Source organism: Hibiscus syriacus, unplaced genomic scaffold (assembly GCF_006381635.1).
Source record: "Hibiscus syriacus cultivar Baekdansim isolate YM2019G1 unplaced genomic scaffold, ASM638163v2 tig00111989_pilon, whole genome shotgun sequence".
Taxonomy (NCBI): Eukaryota; Viridiplantae; Streptophyta; class Magnoliopsida; order Malvales; family Malvaceae; genus Hibiscus; species Hibiscus syriacus.
In genome coordinates this window covers 12,097-35,774 of record NW_024063230.1, presented here as the reverse complement: position 1 = coordinate 35,774, position 23,678 = coordinate 12,097, and the positions used below count along the sequence as shown (strand labels likewise).

At 32.6% G+C, this 23,678-nt stretch overlaps 1 protein-coding gene across 2 annotated transcripts; it reads right to left on the bottom strand.

Moving 5' to 3' along the window:
- Positions 1–9,739: 9,739 nt before the first annotated feature.
- Positions 9,740–11,760, bottom strand: LOC120173827 (probable protein cornichon homolog 2). Of its 2 annotated transcripts, none has more exons than XM_039180894.1 (4): positions 11,611–11,760; positions 10,939–11,120; positions 9,930–10,052; positions 9,740–9,831 (listed from the first exon to the last, which is right to left on the bottom strand). In XM_039180894.1, exons 2-4 carry the CDS (start codon positions 11,115–11,117, stop codon positions 9,795–9,797), a joined length of 339 nt encoding a protein of 112 aa, XP_039036825.1. In that variant the 5' UTR covers positions 11,118–11,120; positions 11,611–11,760; the 3' UTR covers positions 9,740–9,794. The 2 variants fall into 2 exon arrangements, with proteins under 2 accessions (XP_039036825.1, XP_039036824.1); XM_039180893.1 differs by lacking the exon at positions 11,611–11,760 and adding an exon at positions 11,469–11,540.
- Between the last annotated feature and the right edge of the window lie 11,918 nt (positions 11,761–23,678).

Genomic DNA, 23,678 nt, shown 5'->3' with positions numbered 1-23,678 from the left:
ATCCCACTAAAGAAAATAGCAATTGAGTCTATCAAGTTTGAAAATGGGCAATCAAGGACATTTAACCACAGTTTCAATATTTTCCATCGATTCTACATAATTTTAAGGGTGAACCATGTATTAAGTCACCTAACTATTCTTGTCATTCCATTTTGGTCACCCAATTATTTTTTTATTAAAATCATATTTGAACTAACGTTTTAATTATCCACTATTAAAAAGTAGTTGTGATATTGACGTATCAACATAAGATAATGCAATACCATTGTAGACACACATTTTCGTCCGGAGCTTTTTTATTTATTTATAATAATATCGTATAGTTTTTGAAAGATTTTTTGAAACATCGGTTTTTGAAAATATATATAATATAATATATAGTTTTTGAAAACATTTTAAAAAATATATATAATATATAGTTTTTGAAAATATTTCGAAAATATATATATAATATATAGTTTTTGAAAACATATATATAATGTATAATTTTTGAAAATATTTTGAAAACTTATATATTATATAGTTTTGAAAATATTTTTTAAAATATATAATATAAAGTTTTTTAAAACATTTTGAAAATGTATATAATAAATAGTTTTTAAAAATATTTTGAAAATATATATAATATATAGTTTTGAAAATATTTTTGAAAATATATATAATATATAATTTTTTAAAATATTTTTGAAAACATATATTATATAGTTTTAAAAACAATTTTTTAAAAATATATTTTATATGGCTTTGAAAACAATTTAAAAAAAACATATATATGATATATAGTTTTAAAAATGATTTTTTATTTTATTTTATATTAATATTTATTTATTTATTATTTTATTAATATTTTTCCTTCTTTTTTTTTTTCAGGTCCAATGAAGAATCCAAACAGTCCAATGAAGCCGGTTTTGGGCCTGATCCAGCCCAGTAAAGGTTAGGGTTTGTGAAACCTAAAATAATATCATCAGGCACCACAAAGGAGTTATCATCGGGCGCGTGAGACCATGCGCTAGTGCTAAATCGATCGTTTCGACACCAAACAGAGGAACACAAAAGGAAACAACCCCTACTTTTAGCAACAACATCCCGGCTAAATCGGAACTGACCCATCCCATTTTAGCCGGTCAAATAAACAACATACCGAAAAGAATGGGAACAACCCGTTGAGGGTGGAAACAAACCACTGGCGGTGGGTATAAATACCCCACCAAATATGTCACAAAGGGAAGGGGAAAACAAAGCCGAAACATCGAAACCACAACAACATTGAACCACAAAGGAAGCAAACACAGAGCAAAAAAAACAAATCATTTCGAAACATACAAAGCTGCAAAGCAAAGAAAAATCATAAAAAATATAACATTGTTCAACTGAAGAGTCCTCGGAGAAGAAGGAGCCGCCGGAAGTCGAACAGTCCGCCGAGAAAGGTAAAAACCAAGTAAAACTTAGATCTACACCGATTTGTATGGATTTTGGGGATTTGGGTTTTGGTTTCGGATTCCTGAGGTCGAGGGCTATCGAAAGGGGTAAATTTTGATTTTTCTGGCCACCGGAGGCGGTGGCAGAACTGCGACGGACAACATATTTATCACCGGTGGGTGGCCGGTTTTCGGTCGGCTAAGGAAAGGTTTGAGAGAGGTTTTGAGAGGAGAGGAGTTTTTTTTTTGGTAAAAATTATATTTTTCGGTTTTGGGCCATTTATAGGGGAGAGACCACTGCGTATTAACCAATAGTTAAATTATTTTCGCAGTCCCTCATATTTTGAAGTGTAATTCGTTTCGGTCACTTGTTACAATTTTGTCTCTGAATTTTCAATTTATTCAATTTAATCCCTGTTTACATTTCTTATATTTTGCAATTCAGTCCCCTAACTTTTGTTTTTTCTCTTACAACCCATTTTTAGTATTAATTTAGTCCATCGGTTTCAATTTGTCCCAATTTGATCACTTAAGTCTTATTTATTTTCCTGATTTTATTATTTCTAACGTTTAACGTTTTTATTTCTTTTTTTTTTTGAAAAATAACATTTTCTTTTTTTCCTTAATTTTTCTTTTTTTTTTCTTTTTAACATTTATACATTTTATTTTTGTTTATTTTTCTATATTTTTATGTTTTTATATTTCCTTCATCTTATTTTATTTCATTTTCTTTTAACTTTTTTTTACCTTTTTTCTCTTAATTTATTTATATTTTTCTCTTTGATTTATTTAATATTTTTTTTAATCTAACATTTTTTACTTTCTTTTTTAGGGACACTTTTAACTAATCAAAGGTAAGTGATTTGAATAGAGTATTTAAGTTTCAATTTTCGCAATTAAGCAACCGACAAATTAAATGGTACCGAAAGGGCAATTCAAGGGTGATAATCCTTCTTTGACTGTAACCAATTCCCGAATCAGACATATTTCTGGTAAAACACAGATCAGATAATATGGTGTCCGATCAACCAATTTTTCATAAACAATGATCGGTGGCGGGTCTAACATTTTATTCAACACGAAGCCCAATTTCAGGCCCACCCGAAAGATGATTGTGACAGCTTGGCGACTCTGCTGAGGACATGTAAGTGAGTCAAGCCAGAATTAATTTTCGGTCGTCTTTTTTTAAAGCGAAAATTGTAAGTTTAAATTTTATTTTAACTTTTCGATTCTTATTATTTATCTTTGATTATTATTTTTAAATAAATAGTTATACTGACGTTTTTTTCAATGATTTCATATTTTTGAAAAAGTTTTCATATCTGGCTCTATATTGAGCTTCGAACCCTTTTTAAGTGGGGGTGAAAGTGACGCCTTCGTGAGAATTTATTCTCCGTGCGGGCATAGCAAGTAACCTTCGGAATTCATATACCTTATGTATTCGTGTGAATTTATTCTCCGTATGGGCATAAGGGAATGTATTCTCTCGAGTTTAACTTAGTTCACATAAGCTTGTAATGTAGGGTAGATATCATTTTATTTTTATCATTTACATCATTCAAAAGAGGTGTTGATCCACCAAAAACGTGTTCGTTAAATGTAAATAGTTTGCATTAATGGACGAAGGGGTTGTAATCCAAGAAGTGAAAAACATAAAAGTCTGGCTATGGTCAGAAAGGACCGGGATTTACACCGAGCAAATCAAAAGTTAACTTTTTAAGTTGACAAAGGTTGCAGGGGCAAGAAGAAAAAAAGTTACTGACCAGGAGAGTCCATTCAAAGACAACAAGAACAATATGACATCGTGATAGCTGAAACTGGAGGCCATTGTTGACTAATTCAAGAAACAAGCAAATGAACTTCAGATAGTTCCCTTCGATAGAAGTTTTCAATGGATCTTTCGTTAGGAGTAGGCTCAGTAGAGAGTGAAAGCCGGAGATGCAGTCATTCGAGACTTCTTGGGAAAAGTACAAAAAAGTAGTTCGTCACTTGCACGATTTAACCAGAGAAGCTGGAGTGGTTTGACAAGGTATTCAACCGGTGACAGACAAAGGCAAAAGATTAGTCAATCTGTTAGAGGTTGTTCGGGGTCTAGAAGACTTAGTCAGAATACACCTTTAAGATGTTTTTTGTCTCTTAAGAAACAACACTTTTGTTCCAATATTTATAATAACATACTTGTTTTTGGATCAATGTCTCGAACATTTCATGCATCATGCATTTAGACATATTTTTCATTTTGTTATTTTCATTTCTTTATATTCACATTAACTAACAGAAGAATGTCTCATCAAAAAAGGGAACAAGAACTAGACATACCACCCTGAGCATTGGACTCACCTCATCCACATAATACTCGTTCAAAGAAAAAGAAGATGGGAGCCAAAATCGCTCAACTCGAAGAGAACATGTTGAGGCTGCAAAGAGAGTTAGAAGAAAAGATAAGCCAGAATAATCAAAGTACTCTGGATACGACAACTAAGAGCCAAGAGTCCTTGGTCGATCAGATTGTTGCCAAGTTAGCTGGCTTACATTAAGCAAGTACGCCTGGGGTAGGTTCGTCTGATGGGGTAGGTATGCTTACTACCCCACAGTTGGTTATCTCACCTAGAATTTTACCAGGACTACAAGGGGACTCATCCGCTACAAAAGCGAAAGCTTAATCTGCTGTAAAAGGTACAAACTTTTGTATCCAAACCTGAGAATAATCTGGATGATTATCATATATCAGATTTTGATGAAGAATATAAGGTAAAGAAGATGGAAGAAAAGATCAAGCAATTGGAATACCAAATGAAAGTGGTTAAGGGAGACCATGATTATTTTGGAGTCGATGTCGCGAAACTCAGTTCAGTCCCAGACTTGGTTCTTCCTCCGAAATTTAAGTCCCTAGAATTTGATAAGTTCGATGGGAACAATTTCCTGTTAGCCTACATTACCATGTTTTGTCGAAAGATGATAGGATATGTAGGAAATGACCAACTCTTGATCCATTGCTTCCAGTAGAGTCTGTCGGGCTCAGTCATCCGGTGGTACAATCAACTAAGCCGATCCCATATAAAGACTTGGAAGGATTTAGACAAGTTATTTTTTGAACAATACAAACACGTCAATAACATGAGGCTAGATCGAGTTATGCTACAAAGCTTGGAAAATAAGCATAACGAGAGTTTCAGGCAGTATGTACAGAGATGAAGGGATTTAGCTGTGCAAGTTCATCCACCCTTTGATGAGAAGGAAACCAAGAAGCTCTTCATGCAAACACTGAAGGATCCTTACTTCGGGTAGCTAGATGCAATCACATATGGAATTTTTTCTGACTTAGTCATGGCCGGTGAGATGGTAGAAATGGCCATAAAGCAAAGCAAGATTAAGGAAGGGGAGGCCAATAAGAAATATTCTATGAAAGAGAGGGATGAAAAGATGAACAACATCAACACCTACCATACCAATAAAGGTGTTACAATCTCCAACCCAAAAACAACTGCAGCTGTACCATCAGGTACTTCTAGACAAGATTCAAGAGAACCTAGGAAGAAAAGGGAACATTTCGACCTTATTCCCATGACCTACAAATAACTTTACCAACAACGCTTTGACACACACGTAGTGTCACCATACCCGGTGAAACCCATGAAGCCCCCATACCCCAGGTGGTATGATGAGAATGCTCATTGCGAATAGTATGGCGGTGTCCCAGGGCACACTATCGAGAACTGCTTCACATTCGAGAGAATCGTGCAGAAAACACGTAACAAAAATTGGATCGACTTCAACAACTCAGGGGCATCCTAACAAGGAAGAAGATCATTCCATCATGAAGATTTACTCCATTTATAGCATTTTGTTTGAATTTGTTTTTCATCTATTCTCTATTTTTTGTAAGGATATTTAAATGAGTTTATGCTACTTAAGGATGGCAAGTAATAAATCAAATTTGTAGACTTGAAATTCTCTTAATATTAACTGAATTAAAAACTCTGCAAATGGTTGGAGTTTTAAATCTTTGACAAAGTATTAAGATTGAAAACTGATAAAACAAAGACCTTGTTCTTACCCTAGAAGATACACTCGAACACCATACCCTTCTCTTGCAAGAACCAATATAGCCTTCTCCTCTCATAAGGGAAAGAACAAAAGGCTTGGTATTTAGGTATGTATAGGAGTAGACAACATGAGGTATTTTTTGCATATAACATTACAAAACTTATTAGACCATACTTTTGTTGACGACGTTCAATGATGATTATGATCCTTACAGATAGAATAGTCGAGTAGGTGAATCTAGTTTAGGCCAGTTGCTTGGAAATTGAATTCTAAAGATGAGTTTTTTTTACTTTCAAGAATACCTAGACAATAACAGGTTCTTCTTGACAATATTAAGAAATTGAATATGTAAAGCTAAGCTATTCCACTAAGGCAATTGGTTATAGAGGAAACTTGAAAGCTCTGGCCTAATGAATAGATTGTATTCAAACCATGACATTGCTCGAACACTTGGCAATTTGGTGTTTTCTCCAATGCAATTTTCAGGTCGAAGACTTTGTGATGAGATGAACCCTTCAGTTAACCTGATAAAAGTGATTATACTATTGAGTTGTCCCTTTAGAGCAATTGGTTAAACGCCCCAGCTTTATGGATAAGATTCAACTAGCCAGAAAATGGCAAATTAAATCAAATTTATCTAAATAAGGAGTTTCGACAAAAATGGACTAAGGGAGTTAAGGAACACTTGTTGTAGTCAATTTCACACGAGCACTCAGGAATTTCATTTTTAGATCGATATTTCGGCATAGCCTTTGTTAGATGAACCTACAAAGCTTGAACAAATGGAAGATTTTAGAGAACCTAAATAGAAGGTCTAGTAATTGATTATACTAGTTGCGTCATTTTGTCCGCATCCGATTAAAATGCCAAGCCAAGAAAAAATGGCATGTTGCAATGTTCAAAATGACCGAGAAAGAAATGAAATTTTGATGGCCGAAACCTTAGAAAATAAGAGGCCAACCTGAAGCCAACTCATCAATTTAGATATTTGTCAAAGAGCTATAACTCCGAAAGCATTAAAGAGTTATTGATTTTTTTGATTTTCTATGAACTCATGTTTATGATTTGATTCGATTGTGAGCCTGAATTAAGGGGAAATGTTTTACAAAATTCTTATATTCTTTTTTTCCTAAAATAAGAGAAATGAGAAAAACATTTTCAAACAGGACAGTCTCAAATGTTAAAGGCTGCAACCCAAGAAGAAAATAGGACATGATCGATTCCAAGGACCAGATCGACAGATAAATAACGAGACTCCATCCAAGAGATAAAACAAGGATTAATTCATGTTGCATGCATCTTAGACATACTTAAGAGCATCACATTTATCATTTTTTTCGAATATATGATTTTTCAGCTTTAGAGTCAAGTTTCAACTTCAAGACGAAAGACATTCGACTCAAAAACACCTTCAAAAAAATTGACGGTGGTTGCTTAACTCAGCGGCGAGGAGCTACACCTTAATCAACTTGACATATTGAAAGATCGTCAGATCTTAGAATCAACTTCAGACGGGATCGAGAGCCAATTTAGAATAAATCCAGTTCAACTTACTCAACAACGAGTGGCTAGTTTCTAGTTAACGTTTTCAAGCCATATTTTAACTCTCCGAAGGATGATATCCGACTGACAGAATATATCACTTGGCTTTCCCGCGAAGGGCAGCCATTTAAAGAATTATGACCGGCTTAGACCCGTGAAGGGGAGCTATTTTTCACTTAAAGAAACTATTCGCAACATAGCTCAAGGCAAGAAGAGCTATCTACCAGCATAAAAACCTTCGACCTCAATTACATTCGGCTCAAGAGCATATCAAATTTAAAGTATAGCTTAAGGCGATAAGGGTTATATGTCAACAAACCTTCGAGTTCGAATACATTCAGTTTAAGGGCGTATCAAATTTACATTATAGCTCAAGGTGAGAAGGGCTATCTGTCAACAAAAAACTATCGAGTTTGATTCCATTCAGCTCGATGACATATCAACCGCATGGTAGCAGCGAGGAACTACTTTCTGGTTGAAGTTTAAACCAAGGTCTTTAAGTCAAGAAGAAGATCTAGGGTAATCTCTCAATCTAGTACAACATAACTTAAGGCGAGAAGGGTTATCTGTCAACAAAAACCTTTGAGTTCGATTCCATTCAGCTCAAGGGCATAACAAATTTACAGCATAGCCCAAGGCGAGAAGGGCTATATGTCAATGAAGACTTTCGAGTTCGATTCCATTCAGCTCGAGGGCGTATCAATCGCATGGTAGCAGAACTACTTTCCAGTTGAAGTTTACACCAAGGTCTTTAAGTTAAGAAGAAGATCTGGGATAATCTCTCAATCTAGTACATCATAACTCAAGGCGATGAGGGTTATCTGTCAACAAAAACCTGAGTTCGATTTCATTCAGCTCAAGGGCATAACAAATTTACAGCATAGCTCAAGGCGAGAAGGACTATCTGTCAATGAAGACTTTCGAGTTCGATTCCATTCAGCTCGAGGGTGTATCAACCACATTGTAGCAGCGAAGAACTATTTTTCGGTCGAAGCTTAAATCGAGGTCTTTAAGTCAATAAGGAGATCTGGGTTAGCTGTGTTTTAGTGACAATAAACTATCTTCCAACAACATAGCTTAAGTCGAGAAAAGCTATCTGTCAACAAAAACTTTCAAGTTCGATTCCAATTATCTCGAGAGCATATCAACCACATGGTAGTATCGAGGAACTACTTTCCAGTCGAATTTTCAAACGAAGGTATTTAAATCGAGGAAGAGACAAAGGTTGACTACATTTTGGTAACAAGAAGCCACCCCCGATTCAAATTCCGAACTACGGTTTCAATTTCATGAATAAGGATATCATTTCAAGACTGACTCAACTTTGCGGCGGAGGAGTCATTCGCAACTCAATTTAACAGGGAGTTATTCCATAGTCCCTCATATTTTGAAGTGTAATTCCTTTTGGTCACATGTTGCAATTTTGTCTTTTAATTTTTAATTTATTCAATTTAATCCCTATTTACATTTCTTATATTTTGCAATCCAGTCCCCTATATTTTATTTTTTTCTCTTACAACCCATTTTTAGTATTAATTCAGTCCATAAATTTCAATTTGTCCCAATTTGATCCCTTAAGTCTTATTTATTTTCCTGATTTTATTTTGTAACGTTTAACATTTTTTTTATTTTTTTATTTCTTTTTTTTTGAAAAATAACATTTTCTTTTTTTTTCTTAATTTTTTTTTTTTTTTTTTATTTTATACATTTATACATTTTATTTTTTATTTTTTCTATATTTTTTATGGTTTTATTTCCTTCATCTTATTTTATTTTATTTTTCTCTTTAACATTTTTTACCTTTTTCTCTCTCTTAATTTATTTAATTTTATTTATTTATATTTTTTAATCTAACATTTTTGACTTTCTTTTTTAGGGACAATTTTTACTAATCAAAGGTAAGTGATTTGAATCGAGTATTTAAATTTTAATTTTCGCAATTAAGGCAACCGAAAAATTAAATGGTACCGAAAGAGCAGTTCAAGGATGCTAATCATTCCTTGACTGTAACCGACTCCCAAATCTGACACATTTCTGGTAAAATACATATCAGGTAAGATGGTGTCCGATCAACCAATTTTTCATAAAAAAATGATCGGTGGTGGCTCTAACATTTTATTCAAGTTGAAGCCAAATTCCGAGCCCACCCGAAAGACGGTTGCGACAACCATCATCGCCAAAAAATACATCAATAGTTGTGTCTTTTTTAAGGCCAAACGGAATTAAAACATAAGTTTAGGTATGATTTTGAGAAAACTAGTAGAGTGACCAAAATGGGCCCATATGAATAGTTGTGTGACTAAATACATAGTTTACCCTGATTTTAATTAACATACTGGTAATTTTATTCCTTATTGTTTAAGCATTATTCCAATTTGGTCGTTATTCTAAAAATTCAATACAAAATTTACACATTTTGTAAAGGCTAATGGCTAAATTTGTTACTTTTTAAAATTATGACTAAATTGGCAGAAATATTTAATTGTCTTTTCTTTTGCAAAATTCAGCACAATTGAAAATCAGAAACAAAAATTGCAGGGATGGATGTCAAGAGGATACTCAATTCTTGGCAAGGAAATAACAAACTAATTTCAATAGAAGAAATGCAAGCTTGTTAAATTAAAAACTGAAAAAGCTGCTTGTTTGAGCAAAACAAATATCAGATGACTAAATTTACACCTTGAATTTATGCTATATGCCTATATCAGTTTACAACAGACGCAAGTTAAATAATGCCAATGTCCAATGCACAGCAGCAGTTTGAGTTAAGAAAGCTGCCGTCTCCGATTAATCTTCCATATCATCTAATGTTGACCAGATCATCCTATCAAATACATATAAAAGTTCCCATGTTAGCAGCTCAGAGAGTAAAAGTAACATGTCTAGAGGCAGAACACAGTGTTTAAGAAAACAACAAATTACCAGAACATGGAGAAAAAGAGGAGAACGATAACGTAGCCAAGCTTAAAAAGGCGCTGCTTCTTCTCCCAGGGAAGCATGTTAAATATCTCCGTAACATCTGCTAGGTGCTTTCTCTCCGTGTAACTGATAACAAGAGAGCATATACAATTTCAAAAGCACTTGACAGATATATAACATAATTGCAATACACTGCTTTTCATTTCCCAGCAGAGTAATTTTCAGATGCTCGCAGCCACGATTGATATTATAAACAAAACTTAATTTAAAACATACAAATAACTACAATTACATGAGAGACCAAGATTCTGGCATGCATGCAATCTTCGATAGGTAGGAAAAAGAAATTTTTTTTTATCATAATGTAAATTCTCGAATCCAACAAACTTGGCACAAGGGATGCTAATACTTTTTGGGACCAATGAATTTATTTGTTACCAAATTAAAGTGAAAGTCGTTAGTATGTCTGCCAATCAATCTTCAAAGAAGATCACTAAAACATTCTATTGTTTACTTCGATCAATGGAACATTGCCCGCAGCACCATACATGTTACCCTCAGCAGATGAATCACACTTTTCTTTACAGTTAGTGCCTGATAGCATGGGTCTTTAACCTACGAGAGGCTGAAAGGCTAATGGAGCAAACAATCAATACTCATATTCACCACAAGGACGTTCACAATACTGGAAAGTGTAGACATATAACACAAATCTTTCCTTGATGCATCTCTTTGCACGAGTTAGAAGTTACAAGTTAAGAACAAAAATTCCACAACTCATAATTCACGTTGTCAAACAAGATCAAGGAATTAAATAGACCAGTCAACCAGATGGGCTTAACCTGACAAGACATAGGGTTGCAATGCAAGCTGAATATATAAAGTAACTGTGGGGAAGGAATTTGAAATTAAACAGTGAATCAAAACCAGGAAAACTATCATTTGACCTTTTCCTAGAAACAGACTACATTAACAATAAATGGTAGAATAAGAAGATGAGAGAAAAACTTACAGTCTCACATTGTAGTATAAATATGGAGCACACAAGAGCGACATGACCCAATGCCCCGTTAATAGATAGAATACGCACAGAAGCCCTTGGATGATAAATTCTGGCAAGACAACTTTATTGATCCGTGATGAAGAGTCATAAGGATTGATGTAATCGAACTCTAAATCAGCCAAGCACATGAGCTGCAGAAAAATTTTGAAGCTGTTAAATCCCTTTACCGTTTTAAGTACATAACCAGAACAATCTTCAGATGAATAATAGCATCACTAATTAGCTTAACATTGTCAAGGCTTTAAAATCCAAATCAAAGCCCCAATTCAATAAACCCAGATGAATTCACCCCAACAATACTACACAAAGACACGATTTTTAGCATTCATAGTGGTTTTCCTGCAGCTAAATAGAAGAGCCAACTAACTAATCAATACCCAGCAAGTTAATAGCAAAAGAAACATGTAGTTCAAACAAAAAAAGTAAGAAATATAAGCAAAATTCCAAGCATAGATTCTAGGGTTTATGAGGGAATTGACCTGAAAAACAATGAGAGCAATAAGCGCAATGAGAATGAAAAAAGACGTAAGCCATATGAAAATATCTCCCATGACCCTTCTTCCTATATCTTCCCGTTTCCTTATTAATAGCTTGAAGCCCCAAAGACAGAAGAAGTGAAACCTGGATTCGACTGTGCCGGAGTATTGGTGTTAGCTTGCTCTGAGTTCTGAAACGTCCAGAAGAACCGACCAAAACTAGCCTACAAAGTACTGTTTTTGACCCTTTGAAAGTTTCGAAGTTTATTGTTCTACAGCAGGTAATAATTTAATTTGGAATTTGAACAGATCAGAGAACTTTTATAACAAGTTCACCCTAATTTCCTTGTCCAAGTAGGAGAGTATTAAATAAGTTGAAATATTGTAGGAGATCATCAAATAAGTTGAAATATTTTTTTAATAAAAGTTTTATTTAAAAATTTATGAATAAATAAATTTATAATTTTAATTAATAATTTAATTCAAATATTCTTAATTACAAAATTTTTAAATAGTAACCCAGTTGAGATGTGAGAAATTTATTAGATCGTAAATTTTTAAATCATGGTAATATTATATTTAGAAATAAAAATAATGTTCAAAAGTGTTTTAAGGATCAAAAGTACTTTTGGCTTTTAAAGTACTTTTAGATTAGAAGTATTTTAAATCAAAAGTACTTTTTTATTTGGTTTAAGAAATGTTTTTGAAAAGTTGAAAGTTTTAGGTTTTAATTTTTTAAGTATTTTAATCAAAATTACTTATTCATCTTTATTTGTATCACTAATTTTTATATTTTTAAAAATAATATCTACTTAAAATTATTTTTTACATCAATCCTTTTAAACAAACCAACTCAAAATATTTTTAAACATTTTAAAAAATTAATTTTCTATTACACTCTAAAAATATTATCTAATTGATAAATATTGTTTAATTCGCAAGGAATCAATTTATTATATAAATTATAAAATATTAAAACTTGTGAATATCTGATGAACCTTCAAAATAAAAAATAAATTTTTATTTTTTAAAATTTAATTAAACTTTCAAATTAAAATTTAATTAATTAAAAAATATTCATCCTTATAAAAGTTCAATGATTTTCTGGCACCCTTCAAGCGAGAAAATGTTGAAAATTTTTAGATTCTACAAATTAATCAAAATAAGTTAAGAGGGGTGAATAGATCTCTCGAAAAATTTTGGAAATGAAGAAAATAGATATACAATAAGGCATAAAGATTTATAGTGATTCAGCTTCCTCAATAAAGTCTACATCCACTATCTTACCTCAACAATAAGGATTTTTAACAAGTTCGCAAATTTGTTCTTTCTTTTTTAGGATAAAGAGTAACCTTTATAATTTCTCTAGTTTTTCAAAGGCTAAACTACAATCACTTCTTTTTCACAAAAATGATAAATAAGTAAAGAAGAAAATCTTACAAGGTGTTTACAAAATTAAACTCACAAAAATACTATGTACATGAGAAAAAAAGAATAAAGAGTGAAAGAGTTTTTCCCTTGATCTAGATTCTTTGGATAGGTGTTGTAACCTTCTTCAAGTGTCCTTAACTTGTTTCTATATGTTAGAATTAGTTTGTAGTCATTTCTATGAGTTGAAGATTAATTTTCTACAAAACAAAATAGCCAAGAACAGGGAGTATCGATACTCAGGCTAAGAGAGTATATGTACTTCCTTTGTAATATTTAAATAAACTAGTCGTTATCGACCAATGAGCTTGACTAGTATCGATACTAGGGTTTCATGGTATCAATACTACTATTTAAAGTAGTATCGTTACTCCTAGAATATCGATACTCCTAGAGTATCGGTACCAATTTTTCTTATTGGAATTTGAACAAATTGGAGAACATCATTTAGTATCGGTACTACTAGAAAACAATTTTGTGTTCAAATTCAAATTTTATGGATTTTGAAAACCTTGAATAATTTCAACCAAGTCCAAAAAAAGTTTCCCTTAATTTTTTATATCAAAAAATGTTCAATAATCTCCCTTTTTATATAATAAACATTTGAAAAGGATTTTGACAAAACTCCCCTTCTAATATAACATTTTATGTAAAAGAGAAATATTTAGAAAATATTTAAGCTCTCTTTTTTCATGTTTGAAATTGATTTTACCAACATATACTTCTCACCCTTTTTGTTATATAAAAAAATTCAAACTTTTAAGTTCAAATAACAATCGAGAGTAGGTAAAAAATTTTGTAACATAAAATAATTTGAAAAATTTAGAAGTCTCAATTTTAAAAGGCGTAGGGCGCACTGAAGCGCAAAGGGTCCCTAGAGCCTAGGTGCCGGACGTTGGGAGAAAGCGCTCTCTTTTCATATGTGAGGCACACTTTTATACTAAAAAGCCTATAAATCAATTATATAACATATTTTGTACACAAAACAACATTATAATCATATTTTTGAACACTTAAATATTAAAATATTCAAAACAATGCATTAACAACACAAATTAATATGAAAGGATAGTTCAAATAAAAAAAGAGAAAAAAATAAAAGGCAAACAACATGATTGTTGAAGTCTTGAAGACTTAAAGTTCTTAATGTTTTGTTTGTGACACACAACACAATAGATTTAAACATTAAATACTTAAGCACTCATAGTCTAATAGTAAATACTCTAAATCATACTCAACATAACTTTCATCTCCGTCATGTCCACCATAATCTTCATCTTCACCAATATCCTCTTCTATCTCATCTTCCTCATCATTCATGAAGACTTTGTGAGAATAGCTAGTAGTTGTGTCTTTTACTTTATCAAATCTAGAAGATGGTCTAGACCTTTCGTCATTGATCCTTGATGCTCTAGTCAAATAGTTAGGATCACGGGCTCTGACAGCTTTACCTACTTGACCCCATGTCAGACCATCACTATCATCAAACACAAATTCATCTTCAACATCAGAAGAGTTGCTCTCCATTAAGCCAAGTAACCACTCATTGCTTTTATCAATCCTCTAGAGAATAGGATCAATGGTGTCTTTCTTTTGATATCAACTTCTCAATGCACAATCATTTTACAAAGACTAAATCATTTGATCAATCTTGTGTCAATATGTTTATTTTCTTTTTATAAAGATGTAAGAAATAAAAAATTTAAACAAATTATTAAATAGTGAAATATTAATAAATAGTTATGATATGAAAGAAAATATGTAAAAAGATAGTTTCTTACAAGCTGAAAACACCTTAATTCCTCTCACAACAAGTAGTTGTACAAGTGAGACTAAGGACTTCGATAACAAAAGTTGAAGATCCAAATGAAGACCACCACTCCACTATAAAAAAAATATTATAAACCTGTGAATTAATAATTTCAAAGAAAATAAAAATATAGAATAATGCACCAAATAGTTAAGATAACTGATTTTATATATTTTAATAATGACAAAATCAAGTATACCTAAAATATCCATGCAAAATACAAGTCTACTAGTGCTTATGAAGTTTACCAGCTTTATATATTTCAATAAGCAAATGGTAGTCCACACTATATATGAACATATTTAATTAAAAAACAATAAAATATTATAAGTTAAAATTTGAGAATTTAGTCTTCCTTAACCTAGTGACCATCAGTAAGCCAAAAAGGCCCTGAGCGTTTTGATATATCTTTAATGTTGTGAGGATTTTGTCTTGAATTCAATCTTCAGATTCAACCTTGTAATTCAATCATATAAATCCTTCATAACTTCTTCACAAGATGAAGTCTCAATATTATCATAATGGAGCTCTAAGTTTAAAAGTAGTCGGCCACATGCAAAGGTTGGTGAAGTTGATAATGTCCCGTCAACTTGAGTGCGTAGAGTACATTTCTTCAAAAGGTATCTTGTAGAATGTAGGATGTCACCTTTCTTTACTCCCTCTTCCTATGGTCACTTAGATTCACTCCATTCTTGAGAAATAATCATCTTTCTTAAGTTATTTCTTTGCTTATGGAATTGATCAAACGTGATGAAAGATGTCGTAAATCTAGTGACTGTTGGCCTATGCAAATTTCTTTGATTTTTGAACCTTTTCATCATGTTCACAAGAGAAATGTGACTATAAATATTCATTCATGAACATGCACTTTTTTAGTGCATTCTTCGCCTTTGAAATTGTTTCAATATCCTCCAACATTAGATCGATGCAATATGTCGCACATAGATTCTAATAAAGATTTAGTCTTGTGGCCATTAACAATTTTCCTATAAGTTAATAAAACAATCAATTAAACTCAAAATATTTCAATAATAAAGTAATTTGACTAAAATAAAAAAATAAAAAAAATTAAATAATTCAAATTTCTTATCGGCTTTGACATAATTAGATGCATTATCTGTTACCACTTGGATCACATTTTTCTCGTCTACTTCCTCCACCATGTCATTAAGAACTTTAAACAACATGTTGACATCCTTAAAAATCTCTGAAATATCCATAGATTTAATGAACATCATCCTCTTTGGAGAGTTGACAAGGAAGTTCACAATATCCTTTTGGGCCACCGAATCACACCATTCATATGATAAATTGAAAACCCTTTTAGTGCCCATTATATTTTGTGATCTTCAATAATCTTTTGGGTGTCGTCCACTTCTTTCTTAAAGAGAGAAACTCTAAGCTCGTGTATAATTGGTGGTTTCAATATGAGACTATATTGTCTAATACTTGCACACATATTCTTAGGTTAATTGCGGTATTAAATGCAATTTCGTCATCATAAAAAATCTAGTAATCGACACACAAGTTCTCTCCCTTCTTTATTTATCACAAGGTGCATGCACACCTCCATCTTTATTTGGATTAGCTCTAGGAGAAGAAACGAACAAATCCATTTGACCCTTAAGCCTGGATTTTTTGGGTAATTATCTCTCACTCTCTTGACTTGAATTACCGCCACTTGTGTTCAATATCTCAAATTGTTCTTCCTTTTTATCATAATCATCTATATCATGTAAAGATTCTTGAGATATATAATTAAATTTTAGGCCTTTGCCTCAACCTTCTTCGTCATAAAATCCTTCACATTTTCCCTCAAATGTTCAAGACATTTAATGTATTCAGTTACATTTTTTAATCTTCCAACTAAATGTTGTTTCATCAAAATTCACATGCAAAATTGTTCTTATTTGTAGGATATGGTTTTTCATATTTTCTTGTTGGATTTAAATTACCCGTTGATCCAGTAGAAGCTTACCCTGAATCTATTTTTCAACAAGTTACAATTTAAGAAAATATAAATAAAATTCATTAAATATAAATTGGGAGCATTTCAAAATAATTGTAGGATCTACAATTCTGTCTCTACATGCATACACAATAACACAAAATGATATAAATGTAAAATTATGTAATGAACTCATGATAAATTAAAAAAATAATTCACTATATACATTTTATTCATCCCAAAAATAATATATTAAAATATCAATAATTCACTATATACATTCTTTAATCAAAATAAATTTCCAGCCATATATACCCTTTAATTAAATAAAAGTTATAGTCTTCTAGACTCTAAATTTCTAGCTATATATGTTTTGTAATCAAAAAGTAAATTTTCAGACTTCAAAATTCATCAAACAATCGATTGGTGATTTGGTTCCGTACTTTGAGGTTTGAGTAGAGATTAGAGAAATAGAGAGAAAGACCACGGTTGAGAGAAGAAAGAAGACAACGACTGCGAGAAGAAAGAAGATCTAAAGATTTGTTTCAAAATAATGAAAAAAGGAAAAGATAAGAAGAGATTAAAGAGACATACCTAGTAGTGCGATGGATTCGCTGGTGCCTGGTGTTGTCGTGGTGGTGTTGGTTGCACTAGGTTTCGAGATAAATTTTGTTTTATTTTGACTTTTCAAGGCTATGTAATGGGTTTAGAGCATGGTTTTCAGAATCGGACCGGTTAGCGAACCGATCATGCTACCGGTTCACTTTGTTCAATCAGTCGAACCGGTCCGACCGGTCGGAAGAACCGGAAGACGTCATAATTATTTAAAAAATTAAATAAAAATATCAAAAATATTTAATAAAAAATAATTTTTTATATCACAAGTCATATTCAAAGCAAATCATAACATATATAAGTTAAAAACCATAAAATCAAGTGAAACAAAATGATTCAAATTAACTACAACATAATATTTAAGGTAAAACATATTAAATAATAAATATAATTATATAACTATAATTAAAAAATAAATTTGTGGCTAAAACAATCATAACAAAATGATATTGTTTGGTTTAATTTTTTTTAAAAACAATCCCACATGGCTAAGAAACATAGAAGAGCATCCCAAAAGTCTAAAGAGTAAAAATATGAGAACAAAACAATCCCACATGGCTAAGAAACATAGAAGAGCATCCCAACTAACTTCTATAAATAATAGAGGTAATTTGGCATTCAAAATCATAGAGCCTTTTGGTGAGCATTGAGTGAACTATTCTTTCACTTTAATCAAGCTCGAATTTTAGGCTTCAATCGAGCTTCTAAATTTTTTTTTAGTTCAAGCCTTTTCGAGTTCGAGTTGAACTTGATAATTTTTAGCTCGTGAGTTTGAGTCGTGTTGAGCTTACTTTTAAAGTTTTCAAATTCGAATCGAGCTCAACAATACTCGAGTTCGACTTGGCTCGTTTAACAAACGACGTCGTTTGGTTTAATTTTTTTTAAAAAAAACAAAATTGACGGTTTTTTCCGATTTTTTTTCGGTTTTTAGCCGATCCGGTTCAAACGGTTCAGCGGTTCCGGTCAGTTCACTAATAGCAGTTTAACCGGTATAAATTGAACCAGACTAGACAGCGATTCCCGGTTGAACCGACCGGTCCGGTCCAATTTTCAAAACAATGGTTTAGAGTTGAAAGTTAGGTAAGTTTTATTATTAAATCAAAATATATTATTTTATTAAAATTTATTAAAATTATTTTAAATTGATTTTGTTCACCCACACAAGATGCAGAAGCGCCTGCGCCCTTCCAGAAAAGCATCAAAAGCACAGAAGGCATGCGCCCACAATTCATCACCTCGCCTGTGCCACCGAAGGCGATTTTTGCGGCTCCCCTTCGCGCCCAACGACTTAGGTGCGCCCAGGTGTGCCTTTTAAACTAAGTAATAAAAGCTCCCCTCAATAAATCATTTCATGAAAAAGTTTAACATAAAAACTCTCACACTTGAAAGGTATTGAATTTCAACAAAGATGAACAAATATGTTAGTAACATGAAATTCAATAAATCCAAGTCTATCATAATTTATGCAATAATTAGAAATAAGTCATTAAATTTCACATACATAAATATTACATAATGTTATGCGTTCAACATAGATATCAATTGTTAGAAAGATATCATAGATAATAAAGAACATATGCATAAACATCCAAATTAAGATTAAGATTAAAAAATTAAAACATAATTTGACCAAAAATCATTATGATGAGTTAAAACATTGATAAAAAAACATTTAACTTTAAAAACATGTTTCTCATAACACATTTTCAACATACATAAGATAACAACCATCAAGTAATCACTCATGCTCATGCATGCAAAAAAAAAGGCAACCAATATTCAAAATTTAAAGGCTTTAAGGTTAGAGGTTACTCATCATTCTTTTAGTGTGACTAAAGCATTTGGAATCCATTATCTTTATCACCGTTGCTCCAACAAACCTACAAGAGCCATTTATTTGGATTTTAGTACCCAAATTGTTTTGGGTCCTTGAAGATTAGTACCAATGTCTCTAGTTCCCAAATAATTGTCTAGATTTAAAATGTTTTCTTTACTTTATAGAACAAGTATGTATATTGTGACCATGAAAATAACAATATGAGTATTTTTACTATTTTTAAAATAGATGAATTGCATTTAGAAAATATTTAGAATTCATGGTCTCAAATTCCAAATACAATTCATCATTGGCATCTTGTAACTCTTTAAAAAAAATAAGAATTTAAATCATAAGAGTTAACAGTTACTATTAAATCTTCTTCGATGATCATGAGGTATAGGTTGACTACATTGTCCTCATCATTAGAGACATCTTCATTGCTCCAAGAAGCCACGACTACCTTCTTTTCACTTAATCTCATCTTCTTTATGAGGGGATAATCATACTTGACATGTCTCATTCTTTGGCACTCAAAGCACACCGGGAGTAACACCCTGAATCTCAGGAGTAGTTTTGGGTTGACCTAGAAGTGTTTTAGGTAAAACCATAAGCCTTGCAAGAAAGCTTGGACCAAGTGAGTTTCGGTTTGGGCCCAATATATGTCAAGAAAATGTATTTTTAAGTTGTGACCAAAGTTATATTTTGGGTATAAATTGCCCTAACGTTAATTATATGAATATACGATATCATGGCTGAAATAAATGATACTATATGCCCAAGTAAGTCGTTGAAGGATAGGGTATAGCTGCCATGCTATAGAGTATAGCAGCTGCAGGTTTATATCAACACTATATTGTGTAAAGACACTTAGTGCAACTCTATAGTGTGTAATGGTACTAAGTTCATATGGTGGGCACGACCTTATGTGTATGAGCACTTCGGTACATATATTACTCGAATACCTATGGTCTTCATAGGTTTACGTTTGGGCTATAGTTATTGGTAAAAATGATTATATTTATATCATATCATTTTGTTTATGGTAAGACATTGGACATGCAGGTAAGGTGATTTTATGACATGGGAAAATGACATTAAATTTCTTGCATGAGTTGTATTTCACTGTTTATTATTTTAATTGCCTCACTAAAATATATACTTAGCGTGTGATGATTTTCACGTGTAGGTAAGAAGCATGAGTAGGAGTAAGGAGTATTGAGCAAACCAAGCATTGAGGAGTATATTACAATATCAGTAAGACATCATTTGATGTGATTTTGACGTAGTTAGTGGCATGTACTTATAAATGTCCTAGTTGCTCTGTTGAACTATCTTGGAAATGGTTCATAACGGCTAAACTAAATTGTTTTACTCTATTTCACTATGGATAGCATAAATCAGTATTATTATTATAAATAGATGTATTTTATATTAATATATGTTTTAAATATAATGTGATAGTTTTATGTGATTTAATATTTTTATATTATCAGTCACAATTTGAAGAAAATAAATTTTAAATTACTTTTGAGTTGGTAAATGTTTTAAGTAATTCATGTGACATCTATGACCTGTATTGGCATAAATATACGGGTTGTAGGTGTTATAGAGTTTTTCCCGAACACAAACCAAAAAAATATACCAACAGATGCAGCAGTCGAGGAGGCAATCTTCTTTAGGGACCTAATATCGGCACGTAGTCAAATTGTTATAGATATACCTAGTGCCTCATGTCGTAGCCGGTTTTCGCCCGGGCACGAAAATTTTTACTTGGCGGGAAAAGTGATGTGAATAAATGGTTTTTAAAATATTTTGGGAGTCGCCATCGACCTTTTGGATCAGGTAGGTCAAATACCTAAAAATTATCTTTTAAAAGAGTTTTTAAGAAAACATCAGTTAAAAAATAAACTGGTCTGCGTTTTAACCAAAAATTCGTTCTTTTTAATAATAAAAAGGGATTCGTGGTCGATTATATTTGGGAAAGGATTAGCACCCCTACAACGCCCAAAAATTGGTACTTATTAATTATAAATTGTCTCTATTATTGGAAATTTAAAAATACAGTGGCTAAACATGCTATCTTACCTATTTATTAATGTAGTGACTAAAATAAATATATATTGAATTCAAATATTAAATTAAAAAAAATTAAAACATGCTGTTTGTGATTAAAATAATAATTACTAAACTATAAGGGACTAAATTCAGTATTCACCCTAAATATATAATTATACTGGACATGACTGAAATAAAATAAAATAAACTTCGAAAACTAAATTATAATACTAAAAAATTACTTTCAGTGACTAAATTGAAAGGTATACAAACTTGGAGCACTACAGACGGGGTTTACCCTTTACCCAAAACGTGCAGTTATACCCATAAAACGACGTCGTTTCATATTGGGTATAAATACCCTATAACCAGCCGGCCCTAAGGGCCATTTCTCATTTGCTTCGTTTCTTTCTCTCTCTAATCTGAGAGAGAAATTTTTTTTCTCTCTTTTCTCTCTTAAAGCCTCCGACAGGCCGCCTTGTTCCGGCGCCGACGCTCCCCGCCGGCCACCACTCACGGTGGCAAAAATATACAAAATACCCTTAAACTAAAGCCCCGATTTTTCTAAGCATAAATCCAAGGTTGTTTTCGCATAAAGTCTTACCAATTTTCGTAGATCTAAATGAAACCGAAGTTTTATCTTCGGTTCTACAATGGTTCAGGCGACGCTTCGAAGTCCTCCGATGATGGTAAGTCTCTTCCTCTTCTCTCGGTCGATTTTCGTTGCTTTGTGTATGGTTGTTTTCTTTTTTCGTGGCTGTTGATGTACTTGCTCTTGGTTACTGTCTGTTTCCTCGTCATTTTTGTTCTCTCCGTTCTTGCTCGCCTCCTTTTTTTTGTTTGCAGGTGAACCGAGGCTTTATAGCCATGATGAGGTTCTCGTCGGACTAGTTCAAAGGATGGAAGCCTTGGTGAGTAACCAAAGCTATGTTGGGGACTCACCGTAGAGGCGACGTGTGCGGCTGGCATCGTGGCAGCAAAGCTTCTGGAGTCTTCTGGCAAGGGCGACGGTAGCTGGAACATTGGTGGCCAGGTGGTGGTAGCAGAATCGTCAGCTGGGAGCTAGGGTTTAGAAACCCTAGTTAAAACCCCAAATATTTAGGGTTTTTATCTGGTCTGGGCCGGTTCTTGTAAATGGGCCTCAGTTTTAGGCTTTGTAATATTTAATAAATAATATATATATATATATATATAATATTAATAATAATAATATTTATAATAATAATCATAATAATTTTAATAATAATAAAAATGAACTGAAAAGTTATTGTCTACAATTGCCCCTCTTTGCTCATTCCTGTGTTAACAAGAATAGAGCAAAGACGAAAAAAAACAATAATTTTTCATTTGGCTTCTTCTGAGTAGGATGGAAATGTTGAAAACATTTTGCCTAAAAGTCTTGTTATCTTGCATTGTAGGGCTTACAGATGACCCGAAGGTTTTGAAAACATCATGCACTGAAGGACTTACAGATGACCCGAAGGTTTTTGAAAACATCAAGCACTGAAGGGCTTACAGATGACCCGAAGGTTTTTGAAAACATCAAGCACTGAAGGGCTTACAGATGACTCGAAGGTTTTGATAACATCATGCACTGAAGGACTTACAGATGACCCGAAGGTTTTGAAAACATCAAGCACTGAAGGGCTTACAGATGACCAGAAGGTTTTTGAAAACATCAAGCACTGAAGGGCTTACAGATGACCCGAAGGTTTTTGAAAACATCATGCACTGAAGGGCTTACAGATGACTCGAAGGTTTTTGAAAACATCATGCACTGAAGGGCTTACAGATGACCCGAAGGTTGTTGAAAACATCAAGCACTAAAGGGCTTACAGATGTAGGAAATAGTTTACTAAGTAAGAAACTATGAAAATCGTTTTCTTACTATTCAACAATTTTATTTTTAGAAAAGATTAAATGAGAAATTTTTGTAAATCGTTTTCACATTGAAATAACTGGTTGATTGGGTAACATGCCCCAAAATAAAGATAATGCTCATTCTTGTGGATTGCGTCCATCTATTCTTCAGATGTTTGCATGATTCCTGTATTTGAGGTTTTGAATTCTACCTTATTCTTGTAAGGTATTTTTCATCATGAATATTCTTGTTCATACGAAGATCTGTAAAACTTCATGTTTGAATGCACTCAAATGTATCAATGTAATGCATTGTCTATTGTGTAAATGATGTTCTTATGAATGCATGAATGTTGATGCAATCTTCATTTGACTTCAAAGTGGTGAACTCGGTCTTCCTTCACTTCATCTTTCATTTCCAGGGTTACCTTTGGATATCAGTGTAGCAACCTATGTCATAAAGCTGAAGAACCATTTGATCAACTTGTATCTTCGTTTCTTCTTTGTTACATGAAAGTCTCATAAGAAATATTTCATTTATAGAACTCTTGCCGTAATTATGACCTTGATGCCCCATTTTTGTCTTTGATAACATCGGCTTTCTTTGCTTGGAATTGTGTAGAAATCCAATAAAGCTTTCATCTTTGAAAAGAGAATCTATCATCTTCGGAGAGAGAA